Source organism: Urocampus carinirostris, chromosome 13, assembly GCF_059441175.1.
Source record: "Urocampus carinirostris isolate Australia breed hairy pipefish chromosome 13, RoL_Ucar_1.0, whole genome shotgun sequence".
Classification (NCBI taxonomy): Eukaryota; Metazoa; Chordata; class Actinopteri; order Syngnathiformes; family Syngnathidae; genus Urocampus; species Urocampus carinirostris.
In genome coordinates, this window is record NC_142361.1 from 30,884,918 (window position 1) to 30,904,992 (window position 20,075).

The 20,075-nt window shown below is 38.3% G+C and overlaps 2 protein-coding genes across 2 annotated transcripts; one reads left to right on the forward strand and one right to left on the reverse strand.

Moving 5' to 3' along the window:
- The first annotated feature begins 691 nt into the window (after nucleotides 1–691).
- On the forward strand, nucleotides 692–14,379 carry ddx51 (DEAD (Asp-Glu-Ala-Asp) box polypeptide 51). Its single transcript, XM_088351576.1, has 16 exons — nucleotides 692–987; nucleotides 1,225–1,724; nucleotides 1,808–1,971; nucleotides 2,166–2,316; nucleotides 2,828–2,973; nucleotides 4,475–4,546; nucleotides 4,827–4,933; nucleotides 5,012–5,120; nucleotides 5,193–5,341; nucleotides 7,679–7,877; nucleotides 7,964–8,079; nucleotides 8,160–8,276; nucleotides 10,666–10,767; nucleotides 11,750–11,813; nucleotides 13,763–13,897; nucleotides 14,108–14,379. The coding sequence occupies exons 1-16, from the start codon at nucleotides 965–967 to the stop codon at nucleotides 14,129–14,131; spliced, it is 2,178 nt and encodes a 725-aa protein (XP_088207702.1). The 5' UTR covers nucleotides 692–964; the 3' UTR covers nucleotides 14,132–14,379.
- On the reverse strand, nucleotides 14,169–19,073 carry chchd1 (coiled-coil-helix-coiled-coil-helix domain containing 1). Its single transcript, XM_088351575.1, has 3 exons — nucleotides 18,836–19,073; nucleotides 15,912–16,030; nucleotides 14,169–14,671 (listed from the first exon to the last, which is right to left on the reverse strand). The coding sequence occupies exons 1-3, from the start codon at nucleotides 18,972–18,974 to the stop codon at nucleotides 14,567–14,569; spliced, it is 363 nt and encodes a 120-aa protein (XP_088207701.1). The 5' UTR covers nucleotides 18,975–19,073; the 3' UTR covers nucleotides 14,169–14,566.
- Between the last annotated feature and the right edge of the window lie 1,002 nt (nucleotides 19,074–20,075).

Below are 20,075 nucleotides of genomic sequence, written 5' to 3' on the forward strand. Positions count from 1 at the left end.
TTTTAATATGAAAATACCATAAAAAACAATGGAGACAAAAATAAATACTTGAAAAAAACAATACCACAGTAATGCCACAAAAATACTATGATCATAAAACTACTGTAATAGGCAGGGTTGGGTAGGGTTACTTCAACTTGATTACTTTCAATTACTTTTGGTTTACTCCAATACCAAATATGCTAATAAAAGACAAAAGAAACTAAATATGAATAAAATTTAAAAAAATTGTGCAGGCTTGGGGAGTAACATAATACATGGAACGGCAAAAATGATGTTGGCAAGCTGTTTGGATTTATTTTCATTTTGTTTCTGTCGCATTTTATGTTGGTTTTGCCGGAGATCAAAGAGATCAAAGCCAGGAGAGAAAGCTTACCACGTGTTGTGAGTCGTCATTTTATTCATATTTAGTTTCCTTTGTCTTTTTTAGCATATTTGGTATTGGAGTCATCCAAAAGTAATTGAAGGGAATCAAGTTAAAGTAACCCTACCCAACCCTGGTAATAGGTCACCCCTTTCTTTATGTTTCTACTTTTCTATTTTTTTCCTTTATTTTTTCAATATTCGAACCAATAATTTTTTCTTCCTTGTTTTTATCTTTTTGTACCAATATACTAAAAGTTAAAATGTTAAAAACCAAAAATACTAATTCCGAGATGCATTTCGTGGTTATACGGCGGAAATACGTCACAGCTAGCAAATGTTTACGTCGCCATTCCATTTTTCTCAGAGACTTGTGTCCTAAATAGTACTTCCCATTGTACGTTTACGTTTTTAGAATAAAATACATACCAGAAGATTGTACTTTACTTGCTGTGGGTGGCTTAAAAACCGTACTATGCGTTTTTTATATAAAAAACGACGCGTTTGTTAGTGAATTCACAACCACGTGTTAACATTATCACGAGAAGAAGAAGGCGACGAGGAGGGGAAACAAAATCATAAAGTTATTTATTTTTGGGGAATGTCTTTGTTTCTGGTGAATAGGTAGGCATGGCTCCCTTGCATTTATTTCATACATCATATACATTACGTAGTCTGTAGTGACTGGCAATGTTGCCCATTGCACATTGTGCTTAGGAGTGTAATGTTGTTCAACCCCTGTTAAACTGTAAAACATGGATAGCGTTTGCATTTTTCTATTAAACGTAAGAAATAAATTTCAATACTGTGATGTCTGCAAGAATTCTATGCATCTACTAAATATTTCTCCTTTCCGTGTAGGTATCTTGGAGACAATGAAGATGGAGATACTTCAAAAGAGTCACGTTCCCAGGCATTACTTGCCAAACTGCAACAAAAGGCTAAAGAGAAGCAGAAGCAAAGTTTGAGAGAGGAAAAAGAAAAGTCTTCCGAAAAACGGAAAGCTCATCTTGACGTTAAGGAAAGAGGAGAGGGTGATCATGACAACCGTCAAGAGACCAAAAGATGTAAAAAGTCTTCTGAAAAACAGAAAGCTCATCTTGACGTTAAGAAAGGAGAGGGTGATCATGACAACCGTCAAGAGAGCAAAAGATGTAAAAAGTCTTCTGAAAAACAGGCAGCTCATCTTGACAATGAGAAGGAGGGAGAGAGTGATCATGACGGCTGCAAAATATCTAAAAAGAGGAAATCGAAGGTTGTAGTTGACGATGGATTGGACAATATTGATTCAAATACTTCTGAGTGTGAACCGAAGAGAAAAAAGCAACGTACAAATGAAAAGCTAAAGAAAGATATTTCAGGTACTATTGTGAACACTCACAGCACTAAAGGTCTACTGAATTTTATAATAAAAATACAATTCTCTCTATATTGGCTTCTTCAGTTTCAGGTGATATACTTAATAAAAATTCAGAACCAACCGTTTCCTGTCAAGATAAAGATGTTAAAAAGTCTGAGGACCATATCCAGAAGGAAACCATGAAGAAACCTGATAAGCCATCTGAGTTCACAATTTTGCGAGGATCTGAAAGAAAAGCAGTCAAAAAGGTACAATGAATTATTTATATTTATTTAAGAGACTTTAGTGTTAACCTTGGAATCAAATCTCTCTATGGTGTCCAAAATGACTAAAAATTTAAAACAATCTGTTGTGTATTTTGCATGTCAAGTTAATGAAACACGCTTCTGAGAGTCTGTTTTAGAAAACTTTCAAGGATGCACGCTTTCCTATTAATTTACAGGTTAAAAGAGTTCTACCCCAGTGGCTAGCCCAGCCTGATGTCATCCCACAAGACATGAAAACTCAACTGGTGCCTTGCTCCGATATCAAAGAACTTAATGAGTCGCTGCAGAAGAAATTACATGATCATGGAATTCAGCACTTCTTTCCAGGTTATATTACATATTTGAGTGCGTCATTGATGAAATAACCGAGTCCCTGGCAAAAACGACAAAATGTATGAATCTTATATGAATTGAATTGTGATTGAAAACAATGTAGTTAACATTGTATGCTGCGAGATTAGATATGTCACTCTTGGCCAGGGTAAACATGTAATAGTCAAGTCAAGTCACGTTTATTTATATAGCCCTTAATCAGAAAAAAATTCTCAAAGGACTGCACAGGATTACAATTACACAATTGCACAATTACCTGATCTTAAACCAGCATGCCGGCAAGGAACAACTCAAAACCCCAGTGTGAGGATAAAAGAGAAACCTTGAGAAAGCACCTCACATGTGGTAATACCCCTTCCAGGATTGACCCGGGTGAATCACAATTAGCATTACTGTACACAGAATAGTAAACACTAGGTAAGGTAGGCCACTAATAATGACTTGAGTTGTGTTATTTAATGTTATGTGCATCTTGTAACAATGAATGTGATTTTTTTTCCCACAGTGCAAGCAGAAGTCATCCCAGCCATTTTAGAGGGTGCACGGAATGGATATCTGATTGGGCCGGCTGGTTACAAACCTAGAGATTTTTGTGTTTCCGCTCCAACCGGAAGTGGCAAGACACTGGCTTTTGTCATTCCTGTAATACAAGTGAGTAGCAGGCCAAAAAGATACTTGAATCATAAACCGGGATTATGCTGTATATTAGGGGTGTCAAACTCGTTTTCGCTCTGGGGCCACGTGGTAGAAAAAACGTTTTGTTTTTACCTCCATCTTTTTTGAACTTCACAACGATGGATTTGGTTGTGATGTTTATCAACTGCTTTTGTACCAATAAGCAAACATTTAACTTTACTTTGAATGGTATTTATATAGCGTATTTCAAGTCAAAGAAAACCTCCTAAAGCGCTTTACAATGTGCTTCACACTTACCCACTCACACACACACTCACACACCAATAGGGAGTCAGCCATGTAAGGCGCCTACCTGCTTATTGGGGGCATTAGGGATTCAGTGTCTTGCCCAAGGACACTTCGACATATAACACGTAGGAGCCGGGAATCGAACCTGTGAGCTCTTGATCCCAGGCTTCATTTACACTACAGTTTATTTAACTAGGGGAATATCACAGACTGGAAACGGACAAAAATTGCATGCAAATTCATCTAAAATATTGATTATAATGAATTAAGTCTTTCTGCTTATTGTTTTTCATGTAAATGTTTAACTAAAAATGGGGACTTCACTGTTGGATATCATATCTATATTAGAAAGGAGTTAAAGTTTATTCAAACCCCTGCAATGACACCCAATGTTGCGGCTCGTAGCTCTCCAGCTAATCGGTTGAAAATAGTCTGTGTAATATAGTGTAACAATCTGTGAAGCCCTTTGAGACTCTTCGTGATTTAGGGCTATACAAATAAAAATGACTTGACTTGACTTGACTTGACCTTAAACAGCGCTTCAGTGACTTAAGCTTTAGGTAAAATAATGTCAGGTTGAGTTTCCTCAATGTTCGCTGGTTGATTAATGGTGGACAGTTAATACTGCTTTGCGAGTTGCGTCTGGATTTGGCGATACCTAGTGGGCATATTTAACACTGCAGGTCACTGACTCATTTTACCCTTGTGCTTCTCTAAGAATTTTCTCTTGGGTCACACACAATTGTTTGGTGGCCATGAGTTTGACACATGTGCTCTATATCAATCGGAATTATTTGATCAGGATTTCTGGGATGTTTACCCTATATTATTTATTTTTTAATGTATTGTTTGTTAGTGCAACACCCATTGCAACCTGGTCTTTATTTTATTTTTATTTTATATTATACTTTTATTATTATTATTTTATTTTTTGGTTTTTATTATTGCATTTATCCTGGAAGGGGGGATTACCTTATGTGCGATCCCCTCTCAAGATTTCGTCATTTTCCTTATGTTGAGGTTTTTGAGTTTTTCCTTTCCCTAATGTAGGTTTTAGATCGGGGCATGGTGTAACAATAGTCTGTAGTTTGCAATAATCTGTGGCCTGTGCAGCCATTTGAGACTCTTTGTGATTAAGGGCTATACAAATAAACATGACTTGACTCTATCACACCTAAGCATAATTTTTTTTTGATAATCTATGGTTTTTCTCTTTCCACCCCATCAGGTTCTGATGAAGAGGGTTGTGTGTGCAGTCCGTGCCTTGGCAGTTTTACCAACCAAAGAGCTTGCTCAGCAGGTCTTTTTATTATTTTGTCTCTATTAATATATTTGGGCTGGTAACTTTATGCATCAGAGACTAATCGAGTTTTGAATTGTAAATCAACGTTAAACTAAATTCTGCCATCATGATATGGTTGCTAACATTAGCTGCTAGTATCAACCTCTGCAATGTCGAAAAATGTTGATTATCTAAAGATAAAAGATAGTTGTCACAAGTTTATATTACGATTTTTTTGGTGGACCAAAGGAATAATTTAATTAATACTTGATGTTTCTGTGGATTATCCTCTTTTCAGGTTTGCCAAGTATTTACATCCTATGCAGAGGGAACCACCCTAAAAGTAGTCATGTTAGCAGGCCAAAAAACATTTGAGGCCGAGAAGATTTCACTTTCTGAACAAAGGTGATGGTGAAAACAAACTTCAAGCATTACTAAAATGTTTCACCCTTCAGTAAAGACAATTCACTTCTTTGATTCAAGATGCGGGATGAGACGCTGTTTAGCTGACATTGTTGTGGCCACTCCTGGTCGGCTTGTGGATCACATCAACAAGAATTCAGGCTTGTGTTTGGATCAACTTAGGTTTCTTGTACGTTACCGATGTTCAAAGATTTTCTAATTACGCTATGCTTGTTCTGATTTATTGTTTTCTTTGACTCAGATTATCGATGAGGCGGACAGGATGATTGACACCATGCGTAATTCTTGGCTGAATACTGTAGTAAAGGCAGTGTATGGACAGATTGAGCAAGGAGAAGCGAACACATCCATCTTCAGGAAAAAGGCATCTCTGCATGTCACCGCGGCAAGGTGAAAAGCTCAAAGCTTTATTACGCTCATTGTTAGTGATAGGTACAGATTAAAGTAGAGAACACCCCCCGAGACTAAACATGATTCCACTCAGAGGCGGGGTAATTAGCTAATGCTTTCGAAACTTCCGACAACCCAGGTAAAAATATATATGTAATATTCGTGTACATAATTTAAATAACATAAATAGATATGTATATTATGGGAAAATGAAATCACGTATGACTCAAGCTGGCACAGTGGAGTTTGGGGTGGATGCAGAAGGGTGAAGAGGCAGTGGAAAAAAATGAATCCCGATTTTGAAACTTCCACTTTCCAGGATCTTCATGCCCATAGAAGACTTTTACTTTCATTACCTCCTTATTCTTAATACCTGTCCCTTTTGTTGATTGGTTACCCCTATAAAGCGGTACTTGGTGTTTTTACCTGAACGCGTATAAAGGTAAACTTGAAGTTGTACTTGAACCGTTTGGAGTATTTGTTTGGACAACACTTCGAAGTTTTCTCCTCTACAGTCAAAATTTTTGGCACTAAATTATGGAAGTTTGGACACACACAAAAAAAAAACAATTTGTGTGCGCCTATTTTTTCCCCTATATAAATCTGCCTGGAAAATTAATGTAGCGGGGTGGTGGAACCGAATAACACTCCAGGATTACAGCCCAAAGCCTCCCTGAGCTCCACCTCAAATTTGACTATACTATTAGATATTAGTATTTTACACAAGTTTTCTTAAAGAGAGATCCAGGCAAACCAAAATTGCCATTCGAGTGACCATTTGGAAAAGGGCTGCTATTCTGGAATTGGGCTCTCTAATTAAAATATTTGTATACTGGCCATTGTTTGACATAAATATTCAGCGTGCCTGCAAATATGATTTTATTTTATATTGTTTGGTATCATTCGAATCTGCAAAAACTCAGCGTTATAACCAAATATGGCATGTTTTGAAGTTGTTCTGTACATACTGGATTACCTTGGCTATGACATCACATGAAAGGGAACGTTTTAGGTTATATTCCTTAGTGAACGAGGCACGTGCCTTTACTTTTATTTTAATTTTCTAAAATGTTGTATATTTAATTAGTTTAGCGTTTAGTTGACACTCAAAATAAGAGAAGATGTCAATGGGTTTTAAAATTGCAAGGAGGACTGGGAGAAAAGCGCCCGGATAAGAAATCCCAACCTGTTCTAAAGGCCCTCCTCTGAACCCTTTCTTTTTATGACATCACCAAGGTTATAAAAGCAGGTCTGCCCTAAAGGGTGTGGAAATCAACAAACGGCATTGTCACGGTTGCTATGGCGCCCAATTGGCCCCGCCTTTGTGGCGCCAGCTGAAACTTGTTGACAGATTGGCTCCCTGTCAGTATTTAAACTTCGTCCTGTCAGTCCCCTTTTGTCGGTCCGTCTGCGAATGTTTTTACACGGCCCTTCTTCGCCTGTCCCGTTTTTTGCTCCTGTTGGTCTTCCACAACGATCTGTTTTGATCTCGACTACGTCTGCTCTCCCGTCCCGAATTACGACCTGTTTTGATTCTCGTCCACGTCTGTTCTCCCGTCCCGAGTAACGATCTGTTTTTATCTCGACCACGTCTACTCTCCTCTCCTGGCTTTCGACTTGTTTCTGATCCCGACCACGTTTTTGCCCTCTATCCCGGCTACTGACCAGTTTTTTCCATTCCCGACACCGCCATCGGTTGCCACAGAAGTCCCACTTTTGCTTTCGGAGCGACCTGCTACCCGTGTCCAGCGATCTCCGGATCGTGGGCCCAACCTCCTCCCTTTCTTCTAATAAAACTCGTGAGAAACGTTACGCGAGTGGGTCCTGTTTCCGTTCTGGTCCTGACGGGCATCATGATTGGCAAATATACACAATGATACGTCGACCAATGGCAGATGGACGAGGCACATGACTTGCACAGAAATATACACAAACAAAACAAAGTTTAACGAACGAAGATTTTGGACACATAAAATAAGTTGTTTTTAAAGTTCTAAACTACAATGAATGAATGAATGAATGAAAACTTTATTTGAACATCAAAATAAAAAACAGAACAAAAACAATAACTCAACAACAAAATAACGTTACATAATATGTTCGAAAGGGGTAGTAAGAAGCAAATGCTTATATTATCTGCACCTTCATCTTCCGCACCAAATTTACCAATGATAAAATAATATGTTGTAACAAGTGACCAAAAAATTCTTCCACGTTGTGACGTGAAAATATCAAAAGTTGGGAACGACGTAACCCGTGAATACAAAATACCTTTGTGATATTGACTGAATAGGGTCGATACTACGGTTAGTCATTGACTCGCTTTTTCCATTCCAGCCTTTCTTTCCCACAAATGCCACTTCAGAAGTTGCTTTTTTCTGCCACACTCACACAAAATCCAGAGAAATTGCAGCAACTGGGACTCCATCAGCCGAGACTTTTCAGAGCTGCTGATAATTCTAGTTGTTCTGACCATCCTCAGTCATCTGTTAACTCCCATAAATCTGAGCAGTATAACTTTCCACAAAGTTTGACGGTAAGTCTTGATTTAAGGGAGGGAAAATACGTATTCTGATATCCTGTGCCACTGGTTAAAAGTGTAAATGCTTGACTGTTTTGTAGGAGTTATATGTCCCTTGTACACTCGAGAATAAACCTCTCATACTTATCCACTTCATCCTACGACTGAAGCTCAGTCCGATTCTTTGTTTTGTCAACTCAAGAACGACAGCCCACAGGTGAGTGAAACCCGATTACATGAATCCGTTTTAAGTCTTGATATTTAGTGTCTAAAAACATGTTGTTGTTTTTTGCTCAGACTTTTCTTGCTGATTCAGCTGTTTTCTGGCATTACGGTAGCAGAATTTTCCTCCCGACTTTCTCCCAAGGAACGAAAGAAGAGGCTGAAAGAATTTGAACAAGGAAAGATCCAACTGTAAGGATTTAAAAAGTTTTTTTAACATTCAAAGCATTATACTTGAGTGTATGTGTGTGAATCAATGTGGTATGAAATTTTGAGTTAATCATCCAGATTTCTTTGTTTTAAAAATAGTTTAAGGCAAAATATACCTACCTACCCAGCCACCCTGGTCATATACCTTGAAACGGGTGACAGACAGCACGACAAACACATACACATTAACAAAGAAAAAAAGTAGCAAAAAACACACAAAAACTTGACCATGGCCAACCCAAATGCCCAAACACCCAAACAAGTTAAGCACCTCGGCACATAAGTTGGTCATGCTTTTATCCCTCTGGATGAAATGGGACACAAGAAAGCGGCTATGTCACTTGGGTCAGGGTGACACGACACACTCTTCTGTTCAACAGCAGGGCCCGACAGCTTCCACTGGTTTACCCCTGCCGCATCATACAGGTGCCCTGCTCATCCCTTAGAACGCGTCCAAACATCCCACTATCCTTTCACAACACCTCTCCATTCATTCCTATCACCAACAAGAGCTCGAGCTTCCACTACATTGAGACCTCTTTCCTGCAGTGCATGACACCATCCATTCACGTCAATCGCGACCTTCCTCTTGGTGTCCTTCCATTTACTTCTGCTCTGTAGATCCTCTTCAACATTCGCTCCTCATCCATCCTCTCCATGTGTCCAAACCAACAGAGCACTATCTCATCCACACGCTTGCTCCTACTCCAGTTCTGTCTCTCACAATTTAATTTCTCAATCTATCCAATCTTGTCACTCCTAACATACTCCTCAAACACTTCATCTCAAAAACATTTAATTTCTTTCTCAAATCTGTGTTATGACTCCAAGTCTCTGCACCATCCAACATGGTCGGCACAATCACATTCTCATACAGTCCTTTCTTAACACCCATACTCTAGTTACTCATCACTCTCCTCAAAGCACCCACAACCTTCCTTGATTCACTCTGTGCAATAGTCGCACTCCATTCCAACAACTGCAGCCACATCACAACCCAAGTATCTACAATTAAGGCAAAATATAAAATAAATTATATTCTCATTTTCAGTTTCATTTTTTATTTATTTTATGTCAAGGGGAGCTATAATGTATATACATTTAGAATAGAAAGTTTTATAGGAATTTCTTGCCACCTATAAATACAGAGGAATAGAACAGTTACTCTGCTGATCGCTGGAAGACAGAACAGATTCTTTTTGCAAATAATTATCACTGTGTTGTCACTCCTTACCGAAATGGATTTTTGCTCAATTTCTTGTGGCACATAGGTTGAAAAATAATACTCTAGTACCTACAGAAATCGAGAATTACCTTATTTATTTGTGTATAGCACGCATCTGTAATTTTGTATTGAAAATTGGTATAAAATTTGGTGTCACTTTAACTTAACTCAACTGAGCATTGCAAGTCACAAACATTGTTGAATACATGCGCCAATGATCAAAATTATTGATTGTCCACATAAACTATGAACAAAACACCAACACAAAATTTTGATGTATTTATTTAAAGTAGGGCTGTAACTAACGATTAGTTTAACAATCGATGGATCGGTCGATTTTAATTTTTTTTCCCGATGAATCTGATTTCTAATTTCCGTCCTATTTATTCTAATACGGAAGTTTTGGACGGATAGACATAGTGCACAAACCAAAATATTCTTTGATATAAAACAATAAAAATAATTCTAAGTGTTTTTTTCAATCAACTTGATAATAAAAATAAATGCATAGAAATGTATGCTGTACACCTGCAAATATGATAAAAGGTACTCTTTTCCTACCGATCATATTAAATTTGGACTTATACAAAACAAAAAAGAAAAAGTAATTTAAATTTGTGTAAAATAAATGTGATCCACAAAAAAAGAAATAATCAAAAGTGTAAACAAACCTACTTTTAAAAATGTTTGTATTTGGGGGTATTTGTATTTTGTCGATTATTTGTTGCAGCACTGATTTAAAGTCCTTCAAAGTCAGATTCATCATCAAATACATCATGGATTTGTTTCCCTCGTCATGCTTTGTTTGTGTTTATTTATATCTTTCAGGACAACTTTCTGTTTTCTCCATATGCTAACGTCGTCTCTAGTACAGTGAATAAAAATATTGTAATGATTAGATAAAATGTAACCGCCTTTTTGTGTGCCATTTATATCAGTGGTTAGGATCCGATGCTCTCGACACCGACACCCTGGTTCTTCTCCTGTTGCGTACAATGTTTTGACTGACCAACCATTGCACAAATATGGGAATAAACTACCGTAAAACCTTTAGTTTGATGCGCACCCCAACTTGGAGTTCTTTTTTTAGGTTAAAAAAAATTTGCTTTTTCCATGAATAACTGTGTCATCTGTATTCCATTGTAGGCTGATCAGTACCGATGCTGCTGCTCGAGGCATTGACATAGCAGGGGTCAGATGCGTCGTAAACTATGACGCACCACAATACATCAGGACGTACATTCACAGGTGAGCTTTTGGAAAAAAAAAAGATCAAATAATTGCGAAACTATAAGCATAACTACCTGTATTTGTTAATTATAGTTTGATCTTGGACTCATTGACATGTTGATTTTTATATTTTCTCAACCGATGGGTTAGGGCACAAGTGTCAAACATACAGCTCATGGGCCGGATCATGCTCGACAAGGGTTTTAATCCGGCCCGTGAGACAACGCTGAGCAAAGCGCAAGAGAAAAAACAGGCTGCAGTTTTTAATTTGTCCACTCAATGGCGCCAAAGTCAGGCGCCACTTGCAAAGCACCAGTATTTCTTTCTCTTCTCTTTTCTTTGCTCTCCCCCTTTCTTTTTTTTTTTATCTAACTCTCTTTCTCTCCATCTTTTTTTCTCTTTTTCTTTTATCTAACCCTCTTTTTCCTTCTATCTCTTTTTTTCTTACTCTCCTTTTTTCTCTTATTATTTTTCAATTTTTTGCTCTTTCTTTCACTCTTCATTTTTCCTCACTCACTCATTTTCCCCTCTTTCACACACTCACTCTTATCTTTCTCACTGTCACTTCCTCTTTCATTGATTCTTTTTCCATCTTCCTCTGTTTTCTCTCTCTCTTCCTCCCTTTCTGTCTAGTGTGCTCTCTTTATTTTTCTCTTCTCTTTCACCCTTGTTTCTATTGCTCTCTTTTTCCTTTTTTCCCCCTCTTTCTTTCTCTTAAATCTACTAGTGTGAGCCACATGAAGATTATTTCTTTTACAATGTGGCCCCCTGGTAAAATGCTTTTGACACCCCTGGGTTAAAGCAACTATTGGTCAACTGTTAATGTTAACATTTGACCAACCGTCTTTGCCCTATTTTATATAAACACAGGATCAAACCTATTTTAAATTTGTTGTATGCACAATTTACGTACCCAGTATGTTTTTTTTAGCAGTGAGTGACTTCAAAGGATTAAATATGACTGAAACTATTAAACTAATAGGTTTCCTGGTTGTTTCAGAGTTGGAAGAACTGCAAGAGCTGGAAAACCTGGTCTGGCCTTCACATTTCTGATAAAAATGCAGGTCTGAAACTTCTACATTACATGTTTGAAATATTCATCCTTGGGGCGAAATTAATGAACATAGAAAGCACATTAACCTTTTGGCATGTCCGATATGACTGTCTAAAGAAATAGTTGAATCTTCGCTTTGTTGTTTTCAACAACAGAAAAACTGTTTGCTTAGTCAAGCGAGATCTTACCTGGTTCGTTTACTAATTGGACTGTAACAGCCTCCCTCATCGTGCTGTTCATATTTTGTTGCGAGACAAGACTACTATCATTTCATCAATAGCATCTTGGTACTTAGACATAAGGGAGATGTCTAAGGTCATTATCAGGATTGACTAGGAAATACAAACCTTCACAATCACCACAAATATTCACATTATGTGTAAATCAATTTTATTACATGTTGATCAATCTGCCTTCATCCCTCGGTTGTAAACACATTTTTAAAACGATTCAACAGGGAAATAATCTCTTGCCAAACCTCCCAAAAAGTTTCCCCTTGGAGTAGCAGTTTTTCTGATCAATGATTAATCTGAGAATATTTTGTTATTTTAAGGGGCACATCCATACCAGTGTTTCCCATAGAATTTTGTGAGACCCAGGCGGGTGGACGGTCCAGGGGGTTCAGGGGCATGCTCTTCGAAAGAAACATGTACATTTTGAAATAAAATGCATCGTTCAGGTGCATTTTTTCGAACAAAATCAAGAACCTAGATCTATGATGAATGTGTACCCTTTGCAAACCATTGAATCATAAATACACTAGTTATGAAAGGCAATTAAACAGCTAAGCAAGTAACACCCACAAAGCCTGGTAAACGAGACAGTTTTTTAATGCCAAAAAATTCTGCTTGTCATCTAATTAGACTAACGTCAACTCTCGTTGTTCCAATGCTGTACCATTAATAGAAAATAGAACAAATCTCTGATGAGTTTTAAATTTAATTAAATGTAATACTCATATCTGTAATAACGGTAATAAATACCAGTACTGCTGCTTTTGTAATTGCTGCTATGTCAGGATGCTGTTTCTTCTTCTATGGTTCACAGGAGGTTATTGAAATGTGCTAGTTATAGCAAGAGACCAAAGTGTTTGCTGTCTCTGAGCAATTTTTTTTTCTAATTGTTTGCAATGTCTGCACCGCGTTTTTACACTGTCGAAAACGCAGGCAGTGCAACAAGTGCTGTGCAGGTTACCTGTGTTGAAGGCTCAAAGCTATACCTTTTTTTCTACTTGTTGAGATATGAAAAGTGTTTATCTTGGGGACAATGCGACGCTCATCAATGTCACATTTAACCCAGCCGTCTAATCACAGTGTGGGCGGGGCGGGGCAAACACCGCAATGACCAAATGCTATCTTTTGCAAGTGGGAGTGAAAGTGCGCTTTAACATGTTCTTTTGATGATACAAGTTTATGAGTCTCTGGCAGGACTATTCAAACCCTGGTGACCTGCCAGGATCTTCTTATGTAAGGGAAACACTACTTTAAATCAAGTTGTGTGTCAAGGCGAGTCTGAATATGTGGTTAGTCCAAATCTCCTGACCCTGCTCACCATCTCTGACTCCTCATTCCCATAGAAGGATTATTCAATTTCAGTGTTTATTACTTTAAGGGTAAACCCTTGAGATGCCGCATCTCATTTTCAAGGGGGTATTTCTACGCAGCAAGCCTCACACCACCTCAGTTCTTCACCGTTAGCAACTCCAATAGCTATCAAACACCCTTCTTTTCGCACCTATGTAATCTGCAGGGTTGGGTTCCTGTTAGCTCTTAAGGCTGTTCCTTGGTGCAGGCTTTAAATTTATTTCCAAGAAATGCAAGAATAAGTGTCGCAACTGTGCTTTTTCCTGGTCCTTCACCCAAGAAACACCTAGCCAGCGGGATTAAACGCCCCAGATATTATAAATCTAAAGATTGTTCTATCAACTTTCCGAAACAAAGGTTTTTGTTTTCCCTTCAGAAGAAAAAGTTCCTTCGAATGGTTCGTGCTGCGGGGAGTCCTGGCCTCGAAAGTCACGTCATTTTACACAAAAAACTGAAAGTGATGCAAAGCCGTTACAAACAAGTGCTCCTGGACCTTGCTGCTATTATTAAGGTAATAATTCCATCATTAAAAGTAACTGGCTTCATTTGAAATGAGTGAATTTGCATTGGGGATCAGCTAGTTGGAGCCTTAAATCGCTGAGCTTGGAAAACAAGTCAATTTATCGCTAAAAGCCAGAGTACAACCGTTTTGCATGTATGAGTTTGTTTTAACCCAAAGGCGGGGCTTGTTTACAGTTATGCTGTCATCTTTTTTTTGCAGAAAGAAAAGGCTTCCCTGAGATGAGGATGTTTTGTGACCAAACAGAAGACAAGTCATTGGATAGCTTTTTATTGTTTCAATTTTATTCAAAAGTAAAGTACAATTTGTGTTGTTGGTAATTATTAGAGTTAACGAGTGAAATGCTTGTTTAATGCACTTCCCCCTCATTTAAACCCCTGATTGGAATCGTTACATTTAGCCTCCATTCTCTGGAATATTCAGTTATTAATCACTGATTCACAATAGTCAAAATAAAGCATTATTAAACAATACAGTGAATAGTCATGCAAAGCAAACGTGTGGTCTGAGAATGTCCCCAGAACAGATACTTTTTTATTTTTAAAAACAAGGAGATTTGAATATTCTACACAAAAATGTATACCTTACAACTGCAAAACAATCCTAACAGACTCATCACGTTTCGAGTGATCTCGTCTGTTTATATCTCAAAAAATGTTCTTAGATCTCAAAACGTTGAGTTGGAAATCTCTTTAACAGAGTCGTGGTTGCTTTTGGTGTCAGTTGTCCTCCCGGGAGAGCCTCTCCTCTATTCTTCATGGATAACTGCAAGGGAAAGAGCAGTTTTTGCAAAATATTTTAATAGTTGTGTCACCAATTCAGCACTGTTGTACTTGAGACAAAGCTCCAAAGTGTGTTTTACGGTTGAGATGATATTCGATGACCTTTGAAACAAAGCCGAGAGGTATTGATGCATAAACAGACGATAAACAGTGGTCCTTTGTTATTTAGCCATCCCTGAAAATCTGTTATTAGTTTATGTGTTAAGGTTATTGGGTTGGAAATCAGATGTATTATCAGTGCCTGAAACTCATGTCAAAAGGTTACCGGACACCAGGGCAGACAACTGAAAAGTAGCCTGCCCATCCATAATGTTGCCTGCCCCATTTTTCACAAAGTGAAACGCAATAAGACGACTCATCGCGAAAAAAACAATTGTTGCAAAGTAGTAAGTATTGATAATCAGAATATATAACAGAAAAACATTTTAAAATTAAGTTTATTATAAATCTACTTATAACATTCATTGCATGTCTATGACATCACTGTTTTCCATCTGCCATCAGTATGTACCTGTATTTACTCATCTTCATTCACGCAATGTTTGTGTTGCGTCTTTTGCTACAAGCCACGTGAACTCCTCTTTCCACGATACTTTTAATGTACGTTTACGCTTCGTAGCGTCATCAATTTTGTTAGCTTCTTTTGAATATTTCTTCTGGGGCTGAGGTTTTTGGCTTGATTCCTAACCACTTATCCATTTTTCTTGTGTTCTCTGCGCTTCTACTTTGGAAAACGATATGCAAATGCACGACCTTATTACGCTCGAAAGTCCGGAAGCACAAAGTTATTCGATGCAAGCTTCTGATCGGCTGCAGAGTATGCAAATTGCCAAATGAACCGAAATTCTGAAATGTCCAAACCGAACGAAGATTTCGAAATCGGAATAAAGCAAACGTTTGATTTGAAAAAAATAAAAACGAAAGATTTTTTTTTTTTCTTGAAAAAGTTGTCGGCCACCCGGGCAGAGACGTGTAAGTTGTACGCCCGATGTAAAAGATGCACGCCACGGGCAGTCGTTATTTCAGACACTGGTATTATATAGTTTCTTTGTTGCATTATTAATTCTTTATTGTAAACATTGGATTCATGCAACATTTTTTTTAAATGACAAAATTGAGAAATGTTTTTGGACTGGAAGCGACGGTACATAAAAAGAGCCACCATTTTGCTCATTAGTAAATAAGTTAAAATATGGTAAAAACATGTATTGTCGCGAACATACCTGTGCCTTTTGAACACAGGAGTAAAATTCCCCCATCTCTTTGGAGCAAAGAGTGTCCACAAAATTGTTCTCCTTCCAACAGGCCATCATGACGGACAGCTCGGTGATACAGGTGGCCTCTGGGGGAAACAAATTACAATGTAAACTTGTACAAAAATATGCAAGTAAATAAACAAGGGCTGAGGCTTAGAAACCGTTTCTTCCCCGGAGCCATCACCACCCTAAACAAACATTGCATATGCATAGAAAAAAATGTATTCATGTTTTATTCCTTCACTCTTGGGATAATATTGCTGCTACATGATGCACTTCCAACCTAGGGTAGTTTACAACCTGAACAACCTTGAAAATATTGCCTTTTTAATCCTGATATTCTTTTTTTTTAAAGGGACAGTGTGTATTATGTAGGCGGCACGGTGCAGAGGTTCGGGTTCAAGTCCAGCTACCGCAGCCTCCCCGTTTGGAGTTTGCATGTTCTCCAGATGCCTGCTTGGGTTTCCTCCCACATTCCCAAAAACATGCATGTCAGGTTAATTGGCCGGTCCAAATTGTCCTGAGGTGTGAATGAGCGAGTGAGTTGTCTGTCTCTGTGTGCCCTGCAACTGGTTGGCAACCAGTTCAGGGTGTCCCCCTGCCAGAAAATGGCTGGGATGGGCTCCAGCACCCCTGCGACCCTACTGAGGATAAGCGGTGCAGATAATGGATGGATGTCTTATTTAACCACTACAGGGAGTGCAGAATTATTAGGCAAGTTGTATTTTTGAGGATTAATTTTATTATTGAACAACAACCATGTTCTTAATGAACCCAAAAGTCTCATTAATATCAAAGCTGAATATTTTGGAAGTTGGAGTGGGGCTTTTTTAGTTTTAGCTATTTTAGGAGGATATCTGTGTGTGCAGGTGACTATTACTGTGCATAATTATTAGGCAACTTAACAAAAAACAAATGTATACCCATTTCAATTATTTATTTTCATCAGGGAAACCAATATAACAGCTCAACATTCACAAATATACATTTCTGACATTCAAAAACAAAACAAAAACAAATCAGTGACCAATATAGCCACCTTTCTTTGCAAGGACACTCAAAAGCCTGCCATCCATGGATTCTGTCAGTGCTTTGATCTGTTCACGATCAACATTGCGTGCAGCAGCAACCACAGCCTCCCAGACACTGTTCAGAGAGGTGTACTGTTTTCCCTCCTTGTAAATCTCACATTTGATGAGGGACCACAGGTTCTCTATGGGGTTCAGATCAGGTGAACAAGGAGGCCATGTCATTAGTTTTTCTTCTTTTAGACCCTTTCTTGCCAGCCACGCTGTGGAGTACTTGGATGCGTGTGATGGAGCGTTGTCCTGCATGAAAATCATGTTTTTCTTGAAGGATGCGGACTTCTTCCTGTACCACTGCTTGAAGAAGGTGTCTTCCAGAAACTGGCAGTAGGACTGGGAGTTGAGCTTGAGTCCATCCTCAACCCGAAAAGGCCCCACAAGCTCATCTTTGATGATACCAGCCCATACCAGTACCCCACCTCCACCTTGCTGGCGTCTGAGCCGGACTGGAGCTCTCTGCCCTTTACCGATCCAGCCACGGGCCCATCCATCTGGCCCATCAAGACTCACTCTCATTCAATCATCAGTCCATAAAACCTTAGAAAAATCCGTCTTGAGATTTTTCTTGGCCCAGTCTTGACGTTTCAGCTTGTGTGTCTTGTTCAGTGGTGGTCGTTTTTCAGCCTTTCTTACCTTGGCCATGTCTCTTGAGTATTGCACACCTTGTGCTTTGGGGCACTCCAGTGATGTTGCAGCTCTGAAATATGGCAAAACTGGTGGCAAGTGGCATCTTGGCAGTTGTACGCTTGACTTTTCTCAGTTCACGGGCAGTTATTTTGCGCCTTGGTTTTTCTACACGCTTCTTGCGACCCTGTTGACTATTTTGAATGTAACGCTTGATTGTTCGATGATCACGCTTCAGAAGCTTGGCAATTTTAAGAGTGCTGCATCCCTCTGCAAGATATCTCACTATTTTTGACTTTTCAGAGCCTGTCAAGTCCCTCTTCTGACCCATTTTGCCAAAGGAAAGGAAGTTGCCTAATAATTATGCACACCTGATATAGGGTGTTGATGTCATTAGACCACACCCCTTCTCATTACAGAGATGCACATCACCTGATATGCTTAATTGGTAGTAGGCTTTCGAGCCTATACAGCTTGGAGTAAGACAACATGCATAAAGAGGATGATGTGGTCAAAATACTCATTTGCCTAATAATTCTGCACTCCCTGTAGATCGACACTCTGTATGGTGTCGTGCAACTAAAAAGTGCTTAAAAAAAAAAAAAAAAAAAAAGCATAAGGAAGATACTACAAAGACTAAGTGACCTGACGGCACAATTATAATGTTTTTGCACAGCCTTTCATAAGCTTTTTGCTTCTTCGAGTTCCCCTAACAGCAAGTGTGTGAGGCTTGAATTTTTGGGCAGTGGTTTGGTAACAGGTCTTCATCTCAGCACGTTTTCCTGATCTGACTCAGATACAGCACCTTCATTATCAGGTCGCCGTCCTAAATCGGTGAGAGGCGCTAAATAACACACACTGTCCCTGTAGGCCTATATTGACGTGTCACGTCTAATCTCGTAAACAATGTTCACGGCTTTATGACAGTAAGGACAATTATGATTTAAAAAAAAGATACTGTTCGCTTTTATCTTCCAATTTATAAGGGAAACACATTTGTGGCAGAATTTAGACAAAAAACGCGTTTACCGAAGGTGGCTTAGTAACACGCAAGCGTTTCTTTTCACAATGGAAAGAACAATAAAATGCAATAGGGAGGAAATCTTTTTTTATAGAGAAAAAATATACATAGATTCAAATATTTTCATGTTCTGCCTTCTTATAAACCAATGATATGTTTACCTCCTTTCTTGGGTTTGCGGTTGGCCACTTCATCTTTGAGGACAAGAGGTTTGTTAGGTTTAAGGACAGGTTTTTTATGCCTTTTGCAGATCATTCGATTGACCTTTTCCTGTAACAAAATTCCAACCTTTGACGCCATTGCATTCGGAAACTAAATCAATGTAATATTAGTCCTTGACTTTAACTCTCCATGTGTAACCTGTATGTATTCTACGCTGTTTTTCTTCGTTGGTAGTTACGTTTTATGGCAGATTAAATAATGTTGCAGTGCAGTACCGCCATCTACCGATTTGTCATCTTACTGCAAACTTAATTTATCAAACGCTCATGAATGAATATATTTCTATTGGCACGATACGTGATAGATTTATAACGGATAATTGCTTTCATTCCAATGTTCCCTGTAATTTTCCACGGGTCTCAGGGTTCACACAAAGTCGGTGAGCAACGCTTGAAACAACAGTGAGCAACCATAATCCCAAGTGTGGCAAGATAATTCATTATCAAACATGTCCAAAACTTGACATCAAGTTACATTTTGCTGAGTTTCCGGCAATGCAAAATTATTTTTCTCTTTTGAATAAATTGACTCATGTACTATTGCAAAGGTTGTACGGCCTACAAACGTCATTTGGTTTCACAACAATTCTTTCACAAGATTTCCATTTTTTTTCCCCCTGGTATCTTTTGTCGCATATTACTAACATTTTTTGGGGCTTATTTAGTCGGTTGTACGATACACAACTGTATTTAATCACATTTTTGAGTGGAAGTACAATGTTGGCAACAAGATTGACTTGGTATAATTGGAAATTATTTGAATGCAACACAAACTTTCTTCTTTTTCCCTGTTTTTTTTTCTATTCTTTTAAATTCCTTTAAAAAATCTCATTGTGCTTGTTTGTTTCCAAGCTGTTACTTTTTTCTTTTTGTTCTCTATTTACTTTTTTTACTTTGTTTCTTTCTTTTCTTTTTTCTGGCTTTTTATCTGAAATGTTCCTTCTTTTTTCTCTTCCTTTCGTTTCTTTTTTTCTCAGCTTTTCAACACTTTTTCATTTTGGTATATTTTTCTTTTTATTTTATTTCCCCCTTCCTTTAAGTCATTTTGTGCACAATTTTACATAGTATTTGGTCGTGTATGGATTAAAGAAGCAAAAACAACCTGAAGAGCCGTTTGGGACCCGAAAGAGCCGGTTCTTTTTTAGTGAGCCAAGCCAAAGAAGCCGGTTCTCGAAAAACT

Excerpts from the sequence above, each read along its gene's own strand:
- ddx51 (XM_088351576.1), top strand. The coding sequence starts at position 965 with ATGTCTTTGTTTCTGGTGAATAG. Across the intron at positions 1,972-2,165 it reads AAAGAAAAGCAGTCAAAAAG|GTTAAAAGAGTTCTACCCCA; the intron begins GTACAATGAATT and ends ATTAATTTACAG. Across the intron at positions 4,547-4,826 it reads CCAAAGAGCTTGCTCAGCAG|GTTTGCCAAGTATTTACATC; the intron begins GTCTTTTTATTA and ends TCCTCTTTTCAG.
- chchd1 (XM_088351575.1), bottom strand. The coding sequence starts at position 18,974 with ATGGCGTCAAAGGTTGGAATTTTGTTACAGGAAAAGGTCAATCGAATG. Across the intron at positions 16,031-18,835 it reads CCGCAAACCCAAGAAAGGAG|AGGCCACCTGTATCACCGAG; the intron begins GTAAACATATCA and ends TGTTTCCCCCAG. Across the intron at positions 14,672-15,911 it reads CCTGTGTTCAAAAGGCACAG|TTATCCATGAAGAATAGAGG; the intron begins GTATGTTCGCGA and ends TTTCCCTTGCAG.